Source organism: Gossypium raimondii, chromosome 10 (genome assembly GCF_025698545.1).
Source record: "Gossypium raimondii isolate GPD5lz chromosome 10, ASM2569854v1, whole genome shotgun sequence".
In the NCBI taxonomy this organism is placed as follows: domain Eukaryota; kingdom Viridiplantae; phylum Streptophyta; class Magnoliopsida; order Malvales; family Malvaceae; genus Gossypium; species Gossypium raimondii.
Window position 1 is genome coordinate 23,574,583 of NC_068574.1, and position 22,162 is coordinate 23,596,744.

Genomic DNA, 22,162 nt, shown 5'->3' on the forward strand with positions numbered 1-22,162 from the left:
TGAAAAAGTACAAAATACAAAATTATTATAGATTGTATAATAGATGGAGGCAGTTACGAATCTTTCACTTTGTAAGCTTGGTATTGTAGATCATGATTGATTCTAGTTCAACTTTTCTTGACGTTTCCTGGGGAAATGAATAACGGCTAAAACAAAGGCTTGATAGGAAGAAGACACTTTTATCTAGAAAATGCAGTTTTTTAAATAGCATTATGTTAAATCCTGATGCATAAATATCAATCATTTCAAAATGAAATGAGGAGAGGAGAGAAAATGAGAAATTTTCCTTCAATTTTTCTCCTCTTACCAAGTGAATCTATAGAAAAAAAAAATTATATATTTTTTAATCTTTCTAATTTTCTATCCCTTTTCCTTCAATTTTCTTTCATTTGCAAATCATCTGACTTACAAGCCAATAGCCATTAGTTCAAAGTGCTTTAAAGCTACAGGAATCTCAATTATTCTCGTCGATGATGGGTTGAAACTTAACAAGAAGCATGACATCCGTTGGCACAAAAAAATTGTTACTTGGTAGGATACTCAAAATCCAACATCTGGTTGAGGAGATTCTCGTTGGATTAGGAAACCTTTCAATGAACAATATTTAATATGCACCATCAATGAATAAAACCATGATACATTATCATTAAATAAATTAAAAAATAGTAGAAGACTTATAAATAAATTCTAATAATTTTATTTAAACATAATTAAATTATAATGATGTCATGGGTTTGCTATATATGAGTTTCAATAAATATTATATAATATTTTATTTTATACATTTTCAAAATATATATTAATCATTTAATTATTTTTATTTTTATGATAATTATATATGTTTAAGGATAAAATTGATAGAATTTGTAAATTAGAGGGTTACATTTAGGATGTATAAGTATTGAAGACTTAATGTGTTATTATACCAGATTAAAAAAGGCCACATCATTATTTTTGTTGCCATTTTAACGCGAGTAACAAAAATAGTAATGTTAGTGCCTAACTTGATTTTCTTATAGTTGAGTAATCAAAATAGAAACGCACTAATAATTAGATGACCATTTGTAAAGTTTATCTTATTTTTAAAAAATAGATTATATCGTTTACATATTTTTAATTAAAAATAATAATATAAAAACCAATTTTTATCATAAATAAATAAAATTACTAAAACAAGCACTTTTAGATTGAATATGAACAAATTGTTGTCCAGGTTAATCTAATTCTAGACAACCATTTGTCTAAGTTCTTTTTTATATATGAAATAATTTTAATAAATTTATATATTTTTTAATTTTGAATTTTAAAGTGATAATATAAAAAGCTAATATTTTATATAAAATAAAATTACTTAAAAAGTCTAGAATGAATGCACACAATTAATTGTCCATGTTCATTCTCGACCTAAAATAATTTATATATATATATATATATATATATATTATAAATTTATAAATTTATATATTTTAAAAAATATATTTTTTTTAAGACTTTCAATGTGCTATGATGTGAGATTGTTTACCCAACTAATCTCAAAGAAATAAATATTTATAAAAATGATCCTGTTTGAAAAATTATGACAGAAATAACTTAAAATCTATAGTGCCGGGCAGTGCCGACCATCTCACCACCAGCACCACCCTCCATCATTCCTTAACCATGCCTTAATGATTGTCCCGTACAATAAAAATGATATTTTTTGGCGTTGGCGTTGTAATGGTCGGCACCCATATATATATTTGAAATACCTTAAAAAAATATGGGTATTCTACGATTTAAAAAGAAAAAGATAAAAATACTATTTTAATAGGTATCGGTATTGAAGTGGTCGGCACCGGTTAAAAAAAAAAAAGGATTGAGGAGGAAGAGAGCTACACTTCAATTATGTCAATTGGCTCGAAAGATGTCGATGATGGCATATTGCATAGTGGAGTGAATGAGGCAGCTAGGGCAAATTGAGAAGAAAGAAGAGAAGTAAAAAATAAAAAAGAAACCAAAACTAATCTGTAACCATTATTGGGGAACAGTTACAATGATAAATCAATAAAAGAAAAAAAAATAGTGAAAGCTGCCTTAAATACAATAATAATTAATTAACAATTATTTAAGACAAATCAATAAAAGAAAAAAATATTTTTAATTTAATAGTCAAATTAAAAAAATCATTGAATGTATGTACCTTTGAGATTAAAAAATATAAAAATATTACTAAAACACAAATACAAATATTATTAGTAAAAAATTAAAAGTTAAAATTTAATAGATCATTTTTAAAAAAATTTAGTCATTTTATATTAATGCCTACAGTAACAAAAGAAAATGAAAGTGAAAGTAAATACAAGGTACCGAGAATATAAGCAAATTTTAAAGATGAATATTAGTTTCCATAAAACATAACAAAAATTGAAAGTAAAAATAGGAAAATATATTTCAAAATCAAGAAATTGAGATAATATAGTTAAAAATGATGTTATATAGTTTTCTTGGGGGTTTTAAAATTAATATATCTAGTTATCTTCAACATAAATTCAAATTAAATAAAATATATTTTTAAAATTTAATAAAATAATTAAAAATAAATTTTAAAATTTTCTATTGAAATAGATAATATTTACATGGAGTAATGAAATATGTATTTAAAGTTATTTATTGGTTTTCAAATTTAACTTAGATATCTAGTTGATTAGTTTCATAATAATAAAGTAAATACGTCCCAATGAGCTTTTATCTCATATCCTCCTCCTCTCCTCAATAACGCTTACAGATTGCTTTTAAATTTTTTTCTTCATTCTTTACTTCTCTTTTTTCTTCTCCATATGTCCTTGTCCCTGCCTTCACTCCACTATGCAATCATCCATCACCAATGTCCATCGGGCCAACTGACATAATCAGAGTTTAACTCTTTTCCTCCTTAATCAATATTTTTTTTATTTTGAACCGATGCCTATCACTTCAGTACCGACACAAAAAAAAAATCATTTTTTTAAAGTTTTAAACCGGTGCCAACCACTTCAACATCGGCACCCAGAAAAGCAAAAAATTATTTTTTTTAAAGCTTTGAAGTGGTGTCGGTCACTTCAACACCGGCACCAAAAAAATAAAAAATTATTTTTATTAAAATATTATTTTTTCCTTTTTATTTTTAAATCGTAGAATACCCTTATTTTTTTAAGGTATTTAAAAAAGTACATATGGGTGCTGACCATTACAATGCCGGCACTAAAAAAATATTATTTTTTATTGGACGGGGCAATCATTAAGGCATGATTAGGAAATGATGGAGGGTGGTGCTGACGATGAGATAGCCAGTGCCGCCCGACCCTATAGATTTTAGATTATTTCCGTCATAGTTTTTCAAACAATGTCATTTTTAAAAGTATTTATTTTTTTGAGGTTAGTTAGGTAAAATAGCCTATTACTACTGGTGTCAATTCATCAAATTCTAATGACATTACTTTAGATGTACCAAAGTGTGTGATGAAATCCAAGTTCAGTACCAAAAAACATTTAGGTACCAACTAGTTACAAGTAATTCAGTTCAAGGGGAAAATATATATTAACCCTACTAAAGATTCATAATTGAGTTAGTGTCACAAGTCAACTGGTCATTAACTCAATTATAAAATGATTAAAAAGTCATTCATTTCACAAAATAAATTATTATAAGAATGCTTTTATTTTTATATAAAATCAATAAAAAAGTCCATATGGTAAGACTTGAATTTAGACCACTATAATTTTTAGACCTTTAGTTTATCATTTCAACCAAAGATTTATTTAATTCTTACGTAAATATTTTTCATTCACATTTAAATTGTGCTATAATCTAATTTATCTTATGGTCTTGTAACTTGTTTGTGTCATTTCATATTTAATTATTTTCATAATATTTTTGTACCATGTCTTAGTGTTAGAGGTCAATTGATGAAATAGGGTTCAATTAATCCGTTTGAACTCACCCGACTCATAAAACATATGGAGAAGCCCAATGAAACACTCTAATAAAACCAAAATTATCATGGTAAATAGTGTAAATCTTAAAGTGATAAGATTTTTTAAAGTTTAAATCTCTTAGGATTCTCAATTGTAGATAGACTCTAATCTTGACTGTCGATGTAACTCAATCTGTACCGTTGGTTTTGGGAGAGCTCAACTATAAATAGAGACCTCCCGCTTCATTTGTAATGATTCCATTCATAGTTGTGAATGTATTTGAAAGCATTTACTAAAACATTTGGTCTTTACTCTTTCATTTCGAGCTTGCTTCCTCTTTGTTTCAATGACTTAAGAGAAATTCTACAAGAATTCTCATTTTGCGAGAGTAAAGCTGACTTAGGCGAATTTGAAGTAAAGAAATCGCCTAAGATTGCGTGGTTTAGCGGACTAAAATTCTAACCCGTGACATTGACAATAATAACAATGTCAACCTAACTATTACTCAATCGACAAAATTAAATGAAATTTTGGTTCAAATGAAAAGTTAAAAATATAAAGGCCATAGAATTAGAGGTTTCACTATGTATGAGCTTTTTAGTAATATATATATATATATATATATATATATATAATCTTATAATAATACAATTTAATTTGTAAAAAAAATTATAATCATTACCTGTTGAATTAATGTTCAATTGGCTCTTGGACCTTAGGAGTTTAATACATAGTATAGACCAAGTTTAATTCACAAATAGATATCTAAATTATGTCATTTTCACATCTTGATAACTTTTTTGGTCACACATGATATTTAAATTACTTTTTTTCTTCAAGTTGATCACTCGTTAATCAAACCATTAAATCTATTTTTTTCAAAAAACCGTTAACCTATAAATTAGTACTTAAAGAATACTTTTTTTCTAGGTTGGTACCTAAACTCTTTTTGATTACAAGTGGCACTTAAACTGTTCTTCCGTTAACCATTTTACACCAAAACATTATATCCATTAAAAAAATTTAGCCAATAATAGATTGTCATGTCATTATAACTTTTAAAAATATTTTTTTGATTCTTTTTTATTTTATTTTACATTATTTCTCTCCTTATTTTTTTTCTATTTTATTTTTTCTTCCTTTAAATATTTCACAATGCCTACAATGTTCGAAATTGGTCCTCCCGAGATTGAGACACTAGTGATTAATTCTTTTTGTAAACTTCACCGCCTACTTGCTTGACCTGATATGATCGAAAAAGTTCTTTCATCAATCAAAACCTGTAACACCCCCAACCCGTATCTCTTGCCGGAACCGGGTTACGGAGCATTACCGGAGTTTACAGATCAAAGAGACAGAAATTTCAAACATTTCATATCATCAAAACAAGTCATCAAAGCATCATTTTAATCCAAATTATAAACATATCAAATCCAAATCAATTTTGCCTAGTTCATGAGCACTTAAATATAGAATTAAATTCACATGCACCTATCTAGATTTAGTTCAATTTATCATGCCATAATATGACTTCAAAAACAAACACATATTTATATGTATAAAACCAGCCAAATATAAACTTATAACCTCAATTACAATCAAACCACAAAATAATTATTATTTAGACACCCTAGGTACATGCCGACACAAAGGATAAACATCACCACATTTGAGTTCGAGATTGTTGTTAGATGCTGAATCGACGATCAAAAGTTAAGTACCTAACCTGCGCACGGGAAACAAAACCGTACGTTGAGTATAAACTCAATGGTATTTCTATAATCCGAATATTTAAAGATAATAAATTACAAATATACAATTGAAATATAAACACATATTAATATTTAATTATTATAACAACTACATCATATTTCATTTGTTTCACAAATATCTCAATTCTCATACTTGCTATATAAAAAGCTTTTCACAATTTATTTCACATTTCTTTATACAATTGCAATATCCATTCCATAGTCATTTCATGAGTATATAACTCATATATTCTATATATTTGCAACATATTTCACATTCTATTTTCAATTCACTATTTCACTTCCATTTCTCATACCATGCCATTTCAATATCAATTATAACATTTTATTATTTATTTACCTCTATTAACACGACTCGGACTTGGACGGATACACGGATCCAACCAAACACACCAGTTTGGCACCCAGTCCCTCATCGAAATAATCCGAAGTAGTAAATTGACACCCAGTGTCTCATCGACTCGAAGTCGAAGAAATCCTTGAACTCATCCAATCCTATGGCATGCCATCTATATCCGACTCAGCCTGATACAGTTAATAGGGTTTCAATTCACTTTTCAAATACAACCAATATTCATTTCAATTCAAATAATCAATATATTCAATATATATACCAATTCAATCAATATAAATTCAATAAATTCATCACATACTAAATCAATCCATTTCAATTGCAAAACACAATAATTCTTACCTCAACACTTATCATATACATTAAATTGAATTATAACAATTAACAACTAAATTCGGATTATAGAAATACAAACAAAAAATTTCGAACTATTCCTCGTCGACTTTATCTTTTCCCTTTTTAGTCGAGGATTCCGGTACGACATTAGCTACGAAATTAAAACAATTAAAATTCATCAATACAATAAATTTATTTTCATATTGCATATTCCAATTTTTACTCAACATTTGTCTAAATTCCAATTTAGTCCCTAAACTGAGACTAATTTTATTTCTTCACAATCAATTCTATATTTTCATTCAATTTCCACTTTAAACTAGATTTAACGCTCTAATTTCACTTAAATCCCTAAATTTCAAAATTTTCACAATTTAGTCCCTATTACTCAAAATTTACAATTTATTCTATAATTCAATCCTTTTTCACTTCTAACTTAAAAATCTATCAATTTAATCCCTAATACTAAAATTATTCAACATTAACAACATTTAAAAACTCAATAATTTCTAAAATTTTGACATGGGTCGAATAGTATTTAATACCGAGATTCCAAAAACATAAAAATTAAAAGGAAAAAAAAGACTAAATTAACTAACCAATTGAACTTTGAACAATTGAAGCCCCTAAGTCCGTGGCTTTCTCCTTCCTTTCTTCCCTGTTTGGTTTCTATCTTTCCTTCTTTTTATTTATTCTTTATTTATTTTGCTTTATTATAATATAATATAATATAATATAATATAATATAATATAATATAATATAATATAATATACTTAATAATTAAGTAAAACATATTTTATTATAATATATATTAAATTTATAAATATCTTAGCTTATGTCACCTCGTTAAAGAACAATAGCATAATTGCTTCTTTAGTTTTTTTAATTTTTCTTTAATCTATAATTCAACTTTCACATTATATGTAATTTAGTCCTTATACCTAATTACTTTTAATTCAAGCAAATTCACTTAATCGAAACCTAATTAACTACACAACTAGCTTCGTAAATATTTATCAAAAATATTTACAAGTCCGATTTACGGGAACGGGGTGTCAGGAATGCATTTTTTTAATTTAATCCTTTTTAATTAATTAACCATCGAAACGTGGAAATTTCTTAACAAAACTTTAAGACCACCTTAATGACACTCCGTAAATATTTATAAAAATATTTACGGCTCAGTTTATAAAAACAAGGTCCCGATACCTTATTTTCTTAAACCACTTGAACTTAATAAATCACTTATATAATATAAATTATCAAATCAAAAACCTTTTTTAAAAAAAAATCACATTTGACTCATAAATATTAAATAATAATATTTACGAACATACTTGTCGGATTTAGTGGCCCCGAAACTACTGTTTCTGGCACCACTAAAAAAACGAATTGTTACAAAACCAATGTTTTCAGAACTAAACTGAATCGATCGGTTGGACTGGGAATTAGTTCGGAGATAAAGGTTGAATCATTGGCTCACAAACCAAAACAAATCAGCTAAACTGAGCTAAAAAAATCGGTTGAACCAGAAAAAATTAGGTCTCTATTTTTAAAATTTTTATGAATTTTTAATATTTTAAAGGCATATACAGAAAATAATACAATTTTTTGCTACATGGTAATTTTTAATTGGTTATCTTTTAAAAAGAATAAGCTTAATGGTTTGACTAACGACAAATGTACCAACTTGGGAAAAAATAGTTTAAGTACCATTTATGACAAAAAAAAATTGTTTAGGTACTAAAATGAGAACAATGACATAGTTTAGGTATCAATTTATGGGTTAAGCCTTTTTAAAAAAAATAGACTTGACGGTTTGACTAACGATGATACCAACTTAGAAAAAAATAGTTTAGGTACCACTTCTAACAAAAAAAAAAGTACTTACGAGTAACTGAGTATAGTTTAAGTACCAATATGTGAGTTAAGCCTATAAACTACTATCTATACTATTAATAAAACCCGTAACTGAGTTAGTATCACGGGTTATTCAGGTCACTAACTTAGTTAAGAAATTATGGAAATGTTCTTCCATAATTAAAATAAGTCAAATTATTCGAAGATATTTTAATTTTTTCATTTTAATAAAAAAAATATATACAACAAGATTTGAACCCACACTAATTAGATTAATAATTATAATACATTTTAAAATATATTTAAAAATTTATTCATGATCTTAAAATTTCCCTTCAAAATCTTTTATTCAATGTACAAGTTTTTATATAGGGTAATCTAAACAAATTCCATTAAAAATAAAAAATTATTTATTAATCATTATAGAGAGAAACTAAAAAGAAAAGAAAAGGTTAAATTCTGCTATTAGTCTTTATACTTTGCAAAAACTATGCATTTAGTCCTTATACTTTAATTTGACCAAATTTAGTCTCAAATTAGTTAATTTTAATAATGTACTTTTGAATTTTGAATTTTTCCTAACCCAAACAATAGAAGTTAAATTTATTCGGTTAAATTCAATTACTAATCCTAGGCTATGCGTATAGTTATGGATTTAGTCCATATTCTCCAATTAGATCATTCTAACTCTATGTACTTATTGAATTTTGCAATTTCAATCTTAACACAAATGATCGTTATTAATCCATTAACTGAGTAATATGTGAAAATAACAAGTTGACAAGGCATTGCGCATATGGTAATATGTTCTCCACATCAGACTTTGGAAATAGAAGAACTTAACAAAATGAATTGAATAGTACCACTTGGTGAGGACTGAAATTTTAAAATTCAAAAAGTAAAGGGACTAAAAATGTCAAATTAAAGCATATGGATTAAATCCACAACCTTCACCAAGTAGAGGGAGTGATGGAAAAGTTTAACCAAAAGAAGAACTAAATTTAAAAAAAGGGAGAAATATTCCATTCAATTTTTATCATTTCGCGCGTTGCCTTTCTGTCATTTTTTTCTTCCATAAAAAAGATTCAAAACCGAAAAAAAGAAAAGCCTTCAAATATCAAAATCTTCCAATTTCATTCTATCTCTGTTTGTTTCTCTCTCTTTCTCTCCAACACAAAATTCAAAAACCAAAAAAAAGAATTTATAACAAACCAACCCTTGAAAGAGAAAGAGAAAGAGAGGAGATTTTTATTTTTATTTGCAATAAAAAGGAGAGGAATTTGAGAGAAAAGCCAGGTATTTCTTTTTTGTTTTGAGAATTTGAGGGTCTTTTGATTCTTTGATTTCTTTCGTGAATTTTCATCGACCCATTTTAGAATCAAGGCTGGGTTGTCGTTTAATCTTTTATTTATTTGCATTTTCACTTTTAATTCTCTGTTTTTCCTTTTAATCCAAGGCTAGTTTAATTGGCGTGGCTTGTTGGTAAGCCTTAATTTTTCTCTTTTAATTTTATATGTATTAATTTTTTTTATCGAAAATTCATCTCATTACGTTTAATTTATGAATTATAATTAATTCAATTGGACTTTAGTTTCTTCTTCTTCTTCTTTTAATTAAATTTATTGCTTTTTGATCAGATAATGCTGTGGTTTAATTATTTTCCTACATATTTATCAACATTTTCTTTTTCTATGTTCTATTTTAAATATGTTATTATTGGAGTATTGACTGCTTGCATTGTTGGATGAATGTTGAATCTCTGTTATGTGTCGTATCCTTTTTAAGCTTGTTTTTAATCCCGGCATTAGGCAAATTTGGTTGCACCGCATGTGGAATTAATTATCATAGTTTACTTAATTTTACAATGTGTAGGATTATGAATGAATGTCTTATGGAATTATGCAGGTACATGCTCCTCCTCAACTAGAAAATACTGACGATTTGTATTTGAAGAAAAGAGCAAGGATGCGTCGGTGGCTTTGTTGTACCCGTCAGGTAAACGAGAATTATCGATCACATGAAAGTGAGCACTTCAAGAGCCCCGTGTTTCTATCAGACGGTATGTTATTTTGATGTTTACCTTAAACTGGTAAATACAAATGCTATAATATATGTGATAGAGTACTCTTTGTATGTATGTATGTATGTCTTTGTCAATTGACTTTTGTTCAAGTACTCTTGATTTATGCAAAGAAATTAGAAAGTTCTCTATTTTCTCATGATTTTCCTTTTTCTTTTGTTTCATAATGTCATATTTTGGTTGAAATCTACCTTGCATTCTAATCATTGCATTTCAGAATGGAAGCTTCTATGTTTCTTGTCAATATTTCCTTCATTATTCAAGAATTAGGGATTAATTTTGGTTGCTTTTGATCAATTTCTCTTTTAATTAAACGAGAGAGGGATTAGGTTGTCTAGATCCGAACCTTGGACCTAATGTCAACCAAGACTTCAAATCTTTCTTTCTTTCTGAATTTTCTTTTTAGTATTCCTCGAATGGAAAAAAAAAAGTTTGCCTCAGTTTATTGGGATATGTTATCCAATCTTCTAATCTGGTACCTTAAATTTGATATTCTGTCAAAAGGTTTTTAGAATAACTTTTTTCCTTGTTTCTGTTTAATTGTTCAATTTCTCATCAGTTTTGATGATTTTCTTAAGAGTTTTTTTCTGATCTCTCATGCTACACGTTTTCAGGGCAGGAAAAAGACACAAGGGTAGCAGCTGATGTCAAGCCCGAAGTGCATAAATCAGCACCACCTATTGAAGTACCCGCACTATCACTGGAAGAGTTGAAAGAAAAGACTGACAATTTTGGATCAAAGGCTTTGGTTGGTGAGGGTTCCTATGGCAGAGTTTATTATGCAAATTTGGACAATGGAAAAGCTGTGGCTGTGAAAAAGCTAGATACTTCCGCTGAGCCTGACTCAACTGTAGAGTTTTTGACCCAGGTCTGTAAGCAATTCGAAAGAAGGGTCTTTAATAAGTTTTTTCTTTCTTTATTCTTACCGTTAATGCAGATTCAGATTGTTGTCATATTGTGTTTTCCGCTTGTTTCATAACACTTTTAGTCGTACACATTTAATCTGTTTAGGTTTCCATGGTTTCAAGATTGAAAAATGAAAATGTTGTCGAGTTGCAAGGTTACTGTGTTGAAAGAAATCTCCGCATCCTTGCATATGAGTTTGCAACTATGGGATCACTACATGACATATTGCACGGTTTGTGTGGCCATCCTAAAATTAGTTCCTGATTTAGATTTATCGAACTAACGTCTTGTTATACAAAGAAGGCTCCATTAGCTTGTTTTTCTTTTCTTATTTTTTCCAATTTCCGGTGATTTTAGGAAGGAAGGGGGTTCAAGGGGCACAAGCAGGTCCAGTGCTTGACTGGATGCAGCGGGTAAGAATAGCTATTGATGCCGCAAGGGGCTTGGAATACTTACATGAGAAGGCTCAACCTGCTATTATACACAGAGATATTAGATCTAGCAATGTGCTTCTCTTCGAAGACTTCAAAGCAAAAATTGCAGATTTTAACCTCTCAAACCAATCTCCTGACATGGCTGCTCGTCTTCATTCTACTCGAGTTTTAGGGACATTTGGTTATCATGCTCCAGAGTATGCTTTCTAAGCTCCTCTACATTATGTTTATTTGTTCTGAACCAGCCTGTCATCCCTGGTGCTGTGTGTTTATTTGGTATCTTGTATAAAATTAGTTAGGTTTAATGTCAATATGCAGATAATTGTAACTGGTTTGCATCTAGAGTTTATCATATACTTTTTTCTTTATTTAACTCATTGTTGTCGACTATTTCCCCCAATTGATGCTGCTACTGGAAAGAATTGCCAACCCTTTCTGCCACTTTCATGATAGATATACAAATGCAGCCTAGCACCAATGGGTCGTTGCCTGTATGTAGAGTCCACTGTCCATGTTGCTAAAACTAAGGGACTTGAGATTGAGGGGGAACCAGCATTTTTTTTTTGTAATGCATCACTATGCCTGAGGAGCTGCAGCTTTATTTACAATTTTAGCTGATTTATGGCAACTTTTTCCAGATATGCAATGACTGGACAGTTGACACAGAAGAGTGATGTGTACAGTTTTGGGGTTGTCCTTCTAGAACTTCTGACTGGGAGGAAACCTGTTGACCATACAATGCCTCGTGGACAGCAGAGTCTTGTTACATGGGTGAGCTTATTGCTTTCTCTTCTTTCGGTCCACCGTTTCCCTTCCCTTTGTCTAATTTGATGGTGCATTTCTGTTTCCTTTGCATGTTGTTTCCATGTTACTCGAACTTGAATAGTGTTGGACACAGTTATGTGTCTATACTGTATATCTTTATTTTTATTTTTTGTCTAAAGCTTCTATGCTAGGTCATATCCCTGTACACATGTTTGAATGTGTCAAACATACGTATTGGATACCGAGTACCAGAAAAAATGAAAACTTGGACTTGATCTTTTCGTTTCCTTTTATATTTGATTAACTCTTCAACATTTCTGTTTTCTGTATCTCCATTTAGGCTACTCCGAGACTTAGTGAAGATAAAGTTAAACAATGTGTGGATCCAAAACTAAATGGAGAGTATCCTCCTAAAGGAGTTGCTAAGGTATTTTTTTATCTTTTAACGCCCAAGTTTAAATTTGTAACTTAGGGATGGGGGTCGGTTTTCGGTTTTCGAACTCTCTAAGACATGTACATGCAAACCAAACTAGCACTCGACGATTTCGATTACATATATTTTTCTGTTGATGCAGCTGGCAGCTGTGGCAGCATTGTGTGTGCAGTATGAATCCGAGTTCCGTCCAAACATGGGCATCGTCGTTAAGGCTCTCCAACCTCTGGCAAAGGGCCAAGCAGCAGCAGCGGCATCAGAGACATAAAAACAGATAAATGCAGTCCTTCACCTTGGATTGAAATTTCTGCAACTTATGCACAGTTCATTTCCATTCTGACTACAAATTATATATTTATTCAACATATTATATGTATTTACTTCTTTCTGCTTTTTTCTTTTTGTTTGTTTGGTTTTTGTCATATACGACAACCATGTATAGGATTGGGTTGGATTGTTTAACATCACCTGATATATGATATGATCTCTCCGCTGCCGGTTTTGGTCACCGGGTGCCGATGTCCTTTTGAGTTGTACAATTAAGCAAGGGATTGGGTCTTGTGGTACATAGAAATGTTAACAAATTATTATTATTATTATTATTATTATTATTATTATTATTATTGTTATTGCAGTCCGGTTTATTTCCCAGCACAATGAATTAAACCAAAGTCTAGCTCTATTCTGGACCAGTGATTGCTTCTTCACTAATTAAATTAAATTATTTTTATTTCTCGTCATCTTAATCGTAAATAATTTTCATGAAAATGATCTTTTATTTTATAATTTAAATTGAGAACTTGTTTCTCTTTTAAATTGTAATTACCTTTAGTATTTTTTTAAATTTTCAAAGTAATATTTATTAAATCAAATTAAAAATATGCAGTGTCTTCAGAAAAAAAAGTTTCTGATGTTAAATATAATATAATGGGTAAATTTAATTATCAGTCACTTTAACTATTAGCGTGTTTGAATTTTGGTCCTTAAATTATAAAAACTTTAAATTTCGTCTCTAATATCTTTAATTGATTCTGTTTTGGTTACCTTAAGTTAAAATGTTAATAAGTATTAATGGAAATGATGATGTGTCATTTAATCCTCGGCACTTATACATTCTATTAACTTTGTCTTAATTCTAAATAATTCAACCCTTCACATTTTCCTTTCATCTTTGATTTCTAATATGTTTATGTTTGTTATTCTAGATCCTTACGAACAGCTTCAAGTTCTAAGGAGTTCCACTCCAGTCCAACTTTTCTTACTTGTTTTCATTCGTTCCAACATTTGAATTTAAATGTTAGTAATGGAATAAAAATTGTAGACAAAAATACTCTAATAGTTGGGTGACTAATGGCGTGGTTTATCTTAATATAATATTTTTATTTTCTTAAATTTAAATGTTTCGTGAATGTTGTTTTTTATTACCTTAATATAACATTTGGTACCTAAACTTGTCAAATATATCTAATGTATTATCAACATGTGATGGATTACATGGAATTTAATGGCAGGAATTGTTACAGTTATTTGAAGTTTCCTCTATTTTACTTTTCATTGGGGTTGAGATTACATGAATGATTCAAGAGGGATTGCATGCTTAAATTAAGGTATGGTCATCACAAAGCCCTCAATTCCACAAATATATTATTAGTATAAGATGAAACTCATGTTAAAAAATTATGCTTTGAGCTAAGCTTAATGATGATGTTGAAGAAGAAAACAAGAGCATTAAAAACCCAAAATAAAAGAAATTTATTATGTTAAATTAAAAATTAAAAGAAATTAAACTAGAAGCAATTGAACATTTAAAATATAAAAAGGTTCCATTTCCTTTGCCACATGGTGGTCATACATCGGTTATTTTATTGTCTCATAAAAATAATATTGTTTGTTTATAGGAGTAAATTGTGTAATGTTTGACAAGTTTATGTACCAAGCTAGACAAAGAAGAAGAAGAAGAAGAAGAAGTTTAGGTATCAAATTAGGAAAAGTGTCAAATTTAGATATCAAATTAGATTAAAAAGTGTCTAAGCACCAAATTAAAAAAAGTTAATTTAATTGTAATTGTCCGTAGGCTAACAACCTACAACTTTTACTCTGGTGAACAATTTATTATAGAAAAAGCATAAGTAGGTTCATAGAATTAGGTTTCTTTTGATGTTTGAAATTTTAATTGTAGTTCTTGTCCTTTTACATTTTATTTGTTAACATGAGATGGTTGCCTATGCTTTATCATCTCCAAAGAGATGTAGTTTGTTGATGATGTTACTTTTTGTAGGTTAATTATGATTGGATTTGCACACAGATGATTAAGGAAGTGTAGTTTTATATCCACATTTCGTGGAATGATAAGAATAGTACACTGGCCGATGAGAAAAATTTGTCATCATGAGAATTTATAAATATAAAAAATAAATTTATTAAATTATTCAAAATAAATGCAGTGAGCTAAATTTAAGTGACACATAATGGAGAATACTTTGAAGTAAGAAAATGAGTATAAATGATGGGCCAAATGAAGAGAAAACCGAAACAACCCAATGCAATCTGTTTTTTCAATTCGATTACCTCTGTTGCTCCTCCTTTATATATTTCCCTCCCAACTCCCACCCTAAAACCCCAGCGTCTCTTTCCAACACTTTCTTCATTCGCTCTTTCTCAGTAATGGCTGATTATGCGATGGAATCCGATTCACACGTTTGTTCTAAGCGTAGAACAACTTCTGGCTCTGAACAACAACAAGAAACTTCTCTTCCCCCTCACCTTTCCCCTTCTCTCTATGAATCCACCGCCGACCACCGGGATTCGGGCCTTCAAGACTGCCAAGAAGTAACTGCTATGGATCATAGCAGTCCAAAGAAGAAACCCAATTGCTTTTCCCTTCTTTCTCAGGAAAACCAAGAAATGGGTCTTCATTCTTTCGCTCCAAAGGATGTCTCTCTTTCTGGGTTTTTCGAGAAAGAAAAGGTGGATGAGGTGGAAAGCAAAGAGGGTTCTTTTGGAGTTCAAGAAGTTGATATCCAAGTCAACACCATTGAAGCTGATAACAAGGAACATCTCGGGACCGGTTTGGAATTTGAGGAGAAAAGGGTGGCAAAAGGAAAATCTTTGGAATCTGAAAATGTCTTGGAAGCTGAAAAGAAACGACTTTTGACTGAGCTTGAAGTTGGAAACGTCTTTGGTTTTGCAACGAACTCGTCCAAGATTGATGATGGAAACGGCGTTAGTGGTACCAAAGGTCTTGACTTGCCTGTTAAAGGGTCTTTAAAGATTGAAGTCATCGATGATACGGCTTTGATTGGATCATTTCCACTCCCCAGAACTGGAAATGGCAGTGTAAAAGATGAGAAGAAGAAGAAGGGGGAACATGAAGTTGATGGTAAGAAAGCTAAAAGATCAAGAAGAAAGGGAAAGAATGTAAAAGAGGTCTTAGGGGAATCGGTGGCTATGAGACATATGGAATCAACCAAAATTTTTGAAGTTCAAAAGGGTAAGACAGAAAGCAAAACTCAAAATAAGATAATGTACTCAAGAAAAGAGTTAGAGGCTTTGAGGTTTGCCAAGGTTGGGGAACAAAGGAGTTTTTGGAGGGATGTATATAATAGTCTTGGTAAAGATGTGATCAGAGAGTATGAGGACTTGGGAAGCTGGAAGCATCAGAAGAACACCGGTTCAGGTTCGGGTTCGAGCTCTGACACGCGTCATCGCTTTGGAAAGAAGGCAGAGTCTCCTGCAATTATAAGTACGTTTTGTTTTATATCTCTTTTTTTTCCTGATGTGTTGTTTCAACATTTAAGTGCTCCTTTGGTTGTATTTATCACTGTCTATTACCTTGTTGAATGTCTATCTACCTTAACATAGCAAGAGTCCAAAGCATTAGTTCTAATACATCATATGATAGAGTTTTATTGATGTTATTTGGGATTATGGTTTACTTCTGCAAAATAAATACATCAATGATATCATATAGTTCTGATGGTGATGAAACTATATCAGTCTTTTGAATTTTATTGTGTGATATATAGTGGAAAGCCTTGTGTGGTGCCCTTCATTCCCTTCTGCTTTATATTTAGTTTTGAACCTTCAATAAGATGGTAGTTTCTCGGAATGAGTCTGTATAGTTTTATACCAAATGTTTCAGTCTTTGATTCCTGAAAAATGGATGATTGAGATTTTGATACATTGTTTGATAACTGGTATAAAACATGACATACTGTGAGTGTGATACCATAGGTTTTCCTTGGTATAGCTCAGGGGTATCCTTGTATAAGTGATTAAAGCTTTAATGAATATCATTTGATATGAGAAGACGCCTTCTATTTTGTAGTATATATTTAGTCATATTCCTTTCATACTTGTCTACCGACTAGTTTTTAGTCTACAATTTGGTGCCAGACCTTTTGTAACTGAAAAATGGGGATTTTTTGTTTCATCCCATTAGTTCTCATTTTCTCATTCAAACTACAGCAGAGAGTTTATATATTTTATGAATATTTCTTTTGTCCAAGTTAAAACATGGGAAGTATTTTGCAGACAAAGATTTCATAAAGTTAGTATTTGGTATGACTTTTTGGTTGGCTTTGATAACTTCAAGTAGATTTCTTTAACAGAATTTCAGCTGGTTTTGATGGCAAAAATGTACTTTGTTTTAAGGTCTTCCATCTAATTTCCTTCTCTTTATGCTCTTTTTTTTTTTTTACTTCTTAGAGGCCATTTGTACCAAAAAAAAAGAATCATAGTTTTATCTTAAAAAAAAAGGCTTTTCCTCTATTATTCAGTTCTTTTTTATATAAAAAACTAGTGTCTTTTAATTGATATGGAAACTCGTAGACATTCTGAGCAGTCATCGACCAGAATCCAGCTCATTTAGTGTCAACTTGATGGGTTCATTTTCTGTTGTAACAGGTGTGGTTGCTGGAAGAGGAACAAGGAATGGTCTCAATATCTTTGTACATTGAAGAATGGCCTGAAGCGATCTGGAAAAAGACCTTATGTTCAACAATTGAACTGATAGGACTTTCTTGTGTGTACTTGGGTGCATTATTTCTGTGTTTAGTTCCAATAGGCTATTGTACATTGGAGTCTTGCTGTTGGGTATTTTAGATCTAATGTGTGTTAGTGGTACAGATGATATGCTACATTCTTTGTAACTAGAAAGTAATAAAGTGATGATATTCTTTAATGAAGTGCGATGGAAAAGCTTTTATTAGCCATTTGCTGTTACATGCATTTTGCAATGTTTTCCTGTGCTGTTACTTGCATGTTTATAATGTTTTGCTGTTGGCTTTTACTTGCATATTTGAAATGCTTTGCTGTTTATTTGGATTCAATATTCTGATATGCACAAGCACTCGTTAAATATTTCGATCGCTTTCAGGGGATTATTCTGAAAATGTGGGTAATGAACTAGAATACATGGAGGATAATGAGACGGAAAATATATATCCTTTCAGTTTTTCTCCTACTCGTGATGTTGAAGTTGATTCCTTTGTTGATGCGGAAGAAGAATGTAATGAAGGTGATGACAGTGACGAAGATTACACCAGCATTCTTAGGCCTGCTTTCATGGTAGAAGGGGAACCTGACTTCGACTCTGGTCCTCCGGAGGATGGATTAGAATATCTTAGGCGTGTCAGGTAATCCTTCCTTATCTTTAAATTGTCAATTAATTTATCCATTTTCTTTATCAGCAATGCTGTTTTGCTTTCATAGGTTTATCCATTTTCACAGACCTATTCCTAGGTTTGTATCACAGTTCAAACCATGCTAAAGAAAGTACAACAGCTGCTGAACTCTCTCAAACATGTCCTCATTTAAGTGAAAGAATTTGCATACTTGTAGAGTTCCAGTACTTATTAGTATAATTGCTGTCCTCCCCTGTAGCCTTGCAATTGCAACATTTCAGGGTCAAGCTTCAGGAAACCTGAACATATGTCTGAGTCTGACTAATTTAAGATTGTTGGAGTGTGGAGGTGCAGATGTGGAAGCTTCAACACTTGTTTAGGTCTTTAGTATGGAATATCATCTAACCTTGGCTTATAAGTTTCGGCCGTTTGGCCTGTTGCCAATTCAATGTTATGGCATTAGAATGGTTTTGATCATCAGACATTCTTCCAGTGCTTTATTCTCAATATCTCATGGTGACTTCTCTGCTTATCCTGTTGGTTTCGTGGAGCCGTAGATACAAAATTAAGTGTTACTTGTAGTTAATTTTTGTTGGGATAATAAATCATATTGGAAACCTCTTCGACATTATTGCATTTATTTGCGAGATTTTAAGTCTAGTTTTCATTGGAGTTGCTTTTTGATTGACAGTTGGAGATCTTACGTCACAAAATAGAGATTTTCTATGGTTAATACGACTATTCTAATTGTATCAAACTAATAGTCCTTAACTTCCTGTTTAGGTGGGAAGCTGCTCAAATTCCGAAAGTAAAGATCGCCAAGCCTGACAGGACTATATTGGACAAGGAACAAAGTGTTTATATGCCCCAGATTCCTGAAATTGCTAAGTGCCCGGAACATTTATTGCCATTGAAACATTGGGAGGATGCATTTCTTGCAGATTTTTCAGAGCTACGACTGGTATGTACTTTCGGGTTTTGTTTCTTCTGCCATCATTACTTGACTTGACTTTGTATACTGATTGAATAATCTTGAAGAGAAACATGTAACCTTGAAATTGGATATATTTATATATATTTATAATATATGAAGTGCACATTGAGTGAATGAACGATCTTAGATCCCTTAACAATGCTTATTTCAAACCTTTTCCCCTTCCTCTTTTCAAAGTGTTTAAAACTGAGTTTTCTGGTACAATGGAGTCTTTAAAACTGAGTTTTTGCACATATTTCTCCCTAATCATGTTCAAATATATATCAAACATGGATGTCAAACATGGGTACAACAAAAATAAAGTTGAAACAACATAGGAGAAAAGCTTTCATTTCTTTGAATTCTAAAGCTATCTTTTAAGATTTCAAAACCTGAAAGAAAAATTAACTTTTGTTTCCTTTCTTGATATCAGGCCCTTTTACAAATGGAGGATCTCAATACTGAGATTTCTTGTAAGCTACCAAAATTGTCTGTTCGAGAGGATGATTTGTTTCAGCTGCCGGCCAGTGGCGTTATCGAGAAATTGAACAGTCATGCAACCAGTGAAGTCCGTTCTGACCAGGTACCTTTATTGAATGCTGCAGACAACGAGATTTCATCGTCTCACAGCAATCCATGTCCTAAAACCTCTATCAGTGATGCTTGTGGTGAGTACCCGACCTTGTCCACAATCCGAAAGATGGACTCAGTAGCTCGAGTTTCGATGCTTAGGAAATGGATAAGTTCGGTTGAGAACATGAGCTCACTATCAAGGAGCAACTGTGTGTGGCTATTTGCTTTATGTGCAGCAATCGACACGCCTCTGGATGCGGGTACTTGTGCATCTCTTCGTAGTCTGCTCCGGAAGTGTGCTAACTTGAGAGCTGGGAAGTGTGAGGTCGATGATGAAGTTATTATGCTAAACATTTTGGCCACAATTTCAGGAAGGTATTTCGGTCAGTCAGAAACCTGAAGGGTTTGCTTGATATTTATGAAACATTTCATGTTAACATATGAGGAAAAACTTATTTAATATATCAGTATTTTCATAACATCAGTCACAAATTGTTCATTGTTCAGTATACGAGGAAAAATTACATGTTTTGTTACTACTGGTTAACTACAGTTTTTTCTGTTTGTACATGGTAGGGATGATACCGGTTCAGTCTGTTTTTTTATTTTTTTGGAATTTTTAAGCTGTTTATCATAATTTGAGTTTTAGATGAGAGTGATTGTAATCGCATGTTAGAAGAGAATCTTAAGTCTGGTTTGGATTGTCCTGTTGTAGATGAGGATATTAAATCCACTATTTTCTCTATAGCTATACTGCCAAATTCTTTCAAGCATTGGGAGCTGATGTGTTGAGGACTGTCAAATTTTTCTTTGATTCTGGTCAGCTGTTAGGGTCTTTTAGTTATACTATTCTTGCTTTGGTCCCAAACCCAGGTCAAGTTCCTAAGTTTAGACCAATTTCATGCTTGCTATCTATTATATCTATTAATCATGGTGCTTTTATGGAGGGTTGGAGTTTTGTAAATAATGTTCTTATGCTCAAGAGATGGGAAATTTGTCCCCTCTTGATACGAGGAAGGCCTTTGATTCCATACATCAGGATTTGTCCATGTATTTAAAAGTTAAGAAGATTCAACCCTCCTATTTTTCCAATTTAAAAATTTTTAGTTTAATCATTATCTGCTTAATGTTTATTTTTTTGTCAATCATACATAACATCATATGATCGCAATTTAATTAACATGTCAGCGTGGAAATTTTTGATGAAAAATGCTAATAAAATTAGAACATCTTATTCTTTAACTTTTTAAAGTAGGTTAAATTTCAAATTTTTTGATTACATGGTAGAATTCCCCTAAGATTCTAATTGGATTCAAGCGTGTGTAAGTCACGTTTTCAATTATCAAGGGAGGTTTGATAGGGTACTTCTACGGGGTTAAATGAGTAATGCAAGGGCCCATGTCTACTTGCAAAAATTGAAAATTAAGATTGAAGAAATAAGGATCTACTGATATGATGCATGTACAAAATAATCACATGAGATTAATTGTTTAATGATTTGTTTAAGCACAAGACTTTCAGGACAATTCTTGTGAATTTATTACTTGAACTTTCAATGATTATTGTGAGTTAGATTGTCATTGTGACTAATTATTCTAAAATTTTGTTTTAATGTACAAACAATTAATAATTAAATGCCTCCAGTTAGTAGCTAAATTATATTTTTTAGAACAAAAGTTTATATAAGTATAAGGATATGATATTTTATATGAATTGACACTTGTACACATCATGCCAATAAGTTTTGATAAATACTCTCCATTATAATTGGTTTTTGGTCGAGTCAAATATAATGTATTTTAGAATTTTGAATGTGCAATATATGTCTAAGTTGTTCCTCCACAATGCACAAAATGAATATTTAAAGAAAGTTGAGAATATACCTTAGTTATGAGTCTCCTTGTATTATTAAGCGTGTTGAATAAATTGATATTCAATTATGACAAGATTTGGTGATTACAATTTTGATTTGACAGTTTTCCTAACATTAGGGGAGAGAAATAATTGTTAGATGGATCGTCATAAAAAGTAATATGAATCAGAAGTTCAAAAAGGATAACTCACTTTATTGCAAGTTAACTGCAGATGTATTTGAATCAAAGTCCTAGTAGGACAGTTTG

General features: G+C 30.9%; 2 protein-coding genes across 3 annotated transcripts; both read left to right on the forward strand.

Moving 5' to 3' along the window:
• The first annotated feature begins 9,327 nt into the window (after positions 1 to 9,327).
• LOC105778475 (PTI1-like tyrosine-protein kinase 3) lies at positions 9,328 to 13,506 on the forward strand. 2 transcript variants are annotated; one of them, XM_012602187.2, is made up of 8 exons: positions 9,328 to 9,550; positions 10,160 to 10,313; positions 10,949 to 11,202; positions 11,346 to 11,472; positions 11,598 to 11,871; positions 12,313 to 12,445; positions 12,780 to 12,866; positions 13,015 to 13,506. In XM_012602187.2, the coding sequence occupies exons 2-8, from the start codon at positions 10,220 to 10,222 to the stop codon at positions 13,138 to 13,140; spliced, it is 1,095 nt and encodes a 364-aa protein (XP_012457641.1). In that variant the 5' UTR covers positions 9,328 to 9,550; positions 10,160 to 10,219; the 3' UTR covers positions 13,141 to 13,506. The 2 variants fall into 2 exon arrangements, with proteins under 2 accessions (XP_012457641.1, XP_012457643.1); XM_012602189.2 differs by lacking the exon at positions 9,328 to 9,550 and adding an exon at positions 9,592 to 9,736.
• Positions 13,507 to 15,390: 1,884 nt separating this feature from the next.
• Positions 15,391 to 20,789, forward strand: LOC105777892 (uncharacterized). The gene is made up of 4 exons (XM_012601396.2): positions 15,391 to 16,614; positions 18,250 to 18,508; positions 19,280 to 19,457; positions 19,903 to 20,789. Exons 1-4 carry the CDS (start codon positions 15,537 to 15,539, stop codon positions 20,440 to 20,442), a joined length of 2,055 nt encoding a protein of 684 aa, XP_012456850.2. The 5' UTR covers positions 15,391 to 15,536; the 3' UTR covers positions 20,443 to 20,789.
• The last annotated feature ends 1,373 nt before the right edge of the window (positions 20,790 to 22,162 follow it).

What these genes read in the sequence shown, in the direction of transcription:
- LOC105778475 (XM_012602187.2), top strand. Translation starts at nt 10,220, where the DNA reads ATGCGTCGGTGGCTTTGTTGTACCCGTCAGGTAAACGAGAATTATCGA. An exon ending in ACTACATGACATATTGCACG is followed by an intron (nt 11,473 to 11,597) that starts GTTTGTGTGGCC and finishes CGGTGATTTTAG; the next exon opens with GAAGGAAGGGGGTTCAAGGG. An exon ending in CTCCTAAAGGAGTTGCTAAG is followed by an intron (nt 12,867 to 13,014) that starts GTATTTTTTTAT and finishes CTGTTGATGCAG; the next exon opens with CTGGCAGCTGTGGCAGCATT.
- LOC105777892 (XM_012601396.2), top strand. Translation starts at nt 15,537, where the DNA reads ATGGCTGATTATGCGATGGAATCCGATTCACACGTTTGTTCTAAGCGT. An exon ending in GAATATCTTAGGCGTGTCAG is followed by an intron (nt 18,509 to 19,279) that starts GTAATCCTTCCT and finishes CTTCCTGTTTAG; the next exon opens with GTGGGAAGCTGCTCAAATTC. An exon ending in ATTTTTCAGAGCTACGACTG is followed by an intron (nt 19,458 to 19,902) that starts GTATGTACTTTC and finishes TCTTGATATCAG; the next exon opens with GCCCTTTTACAAATGGAGGA.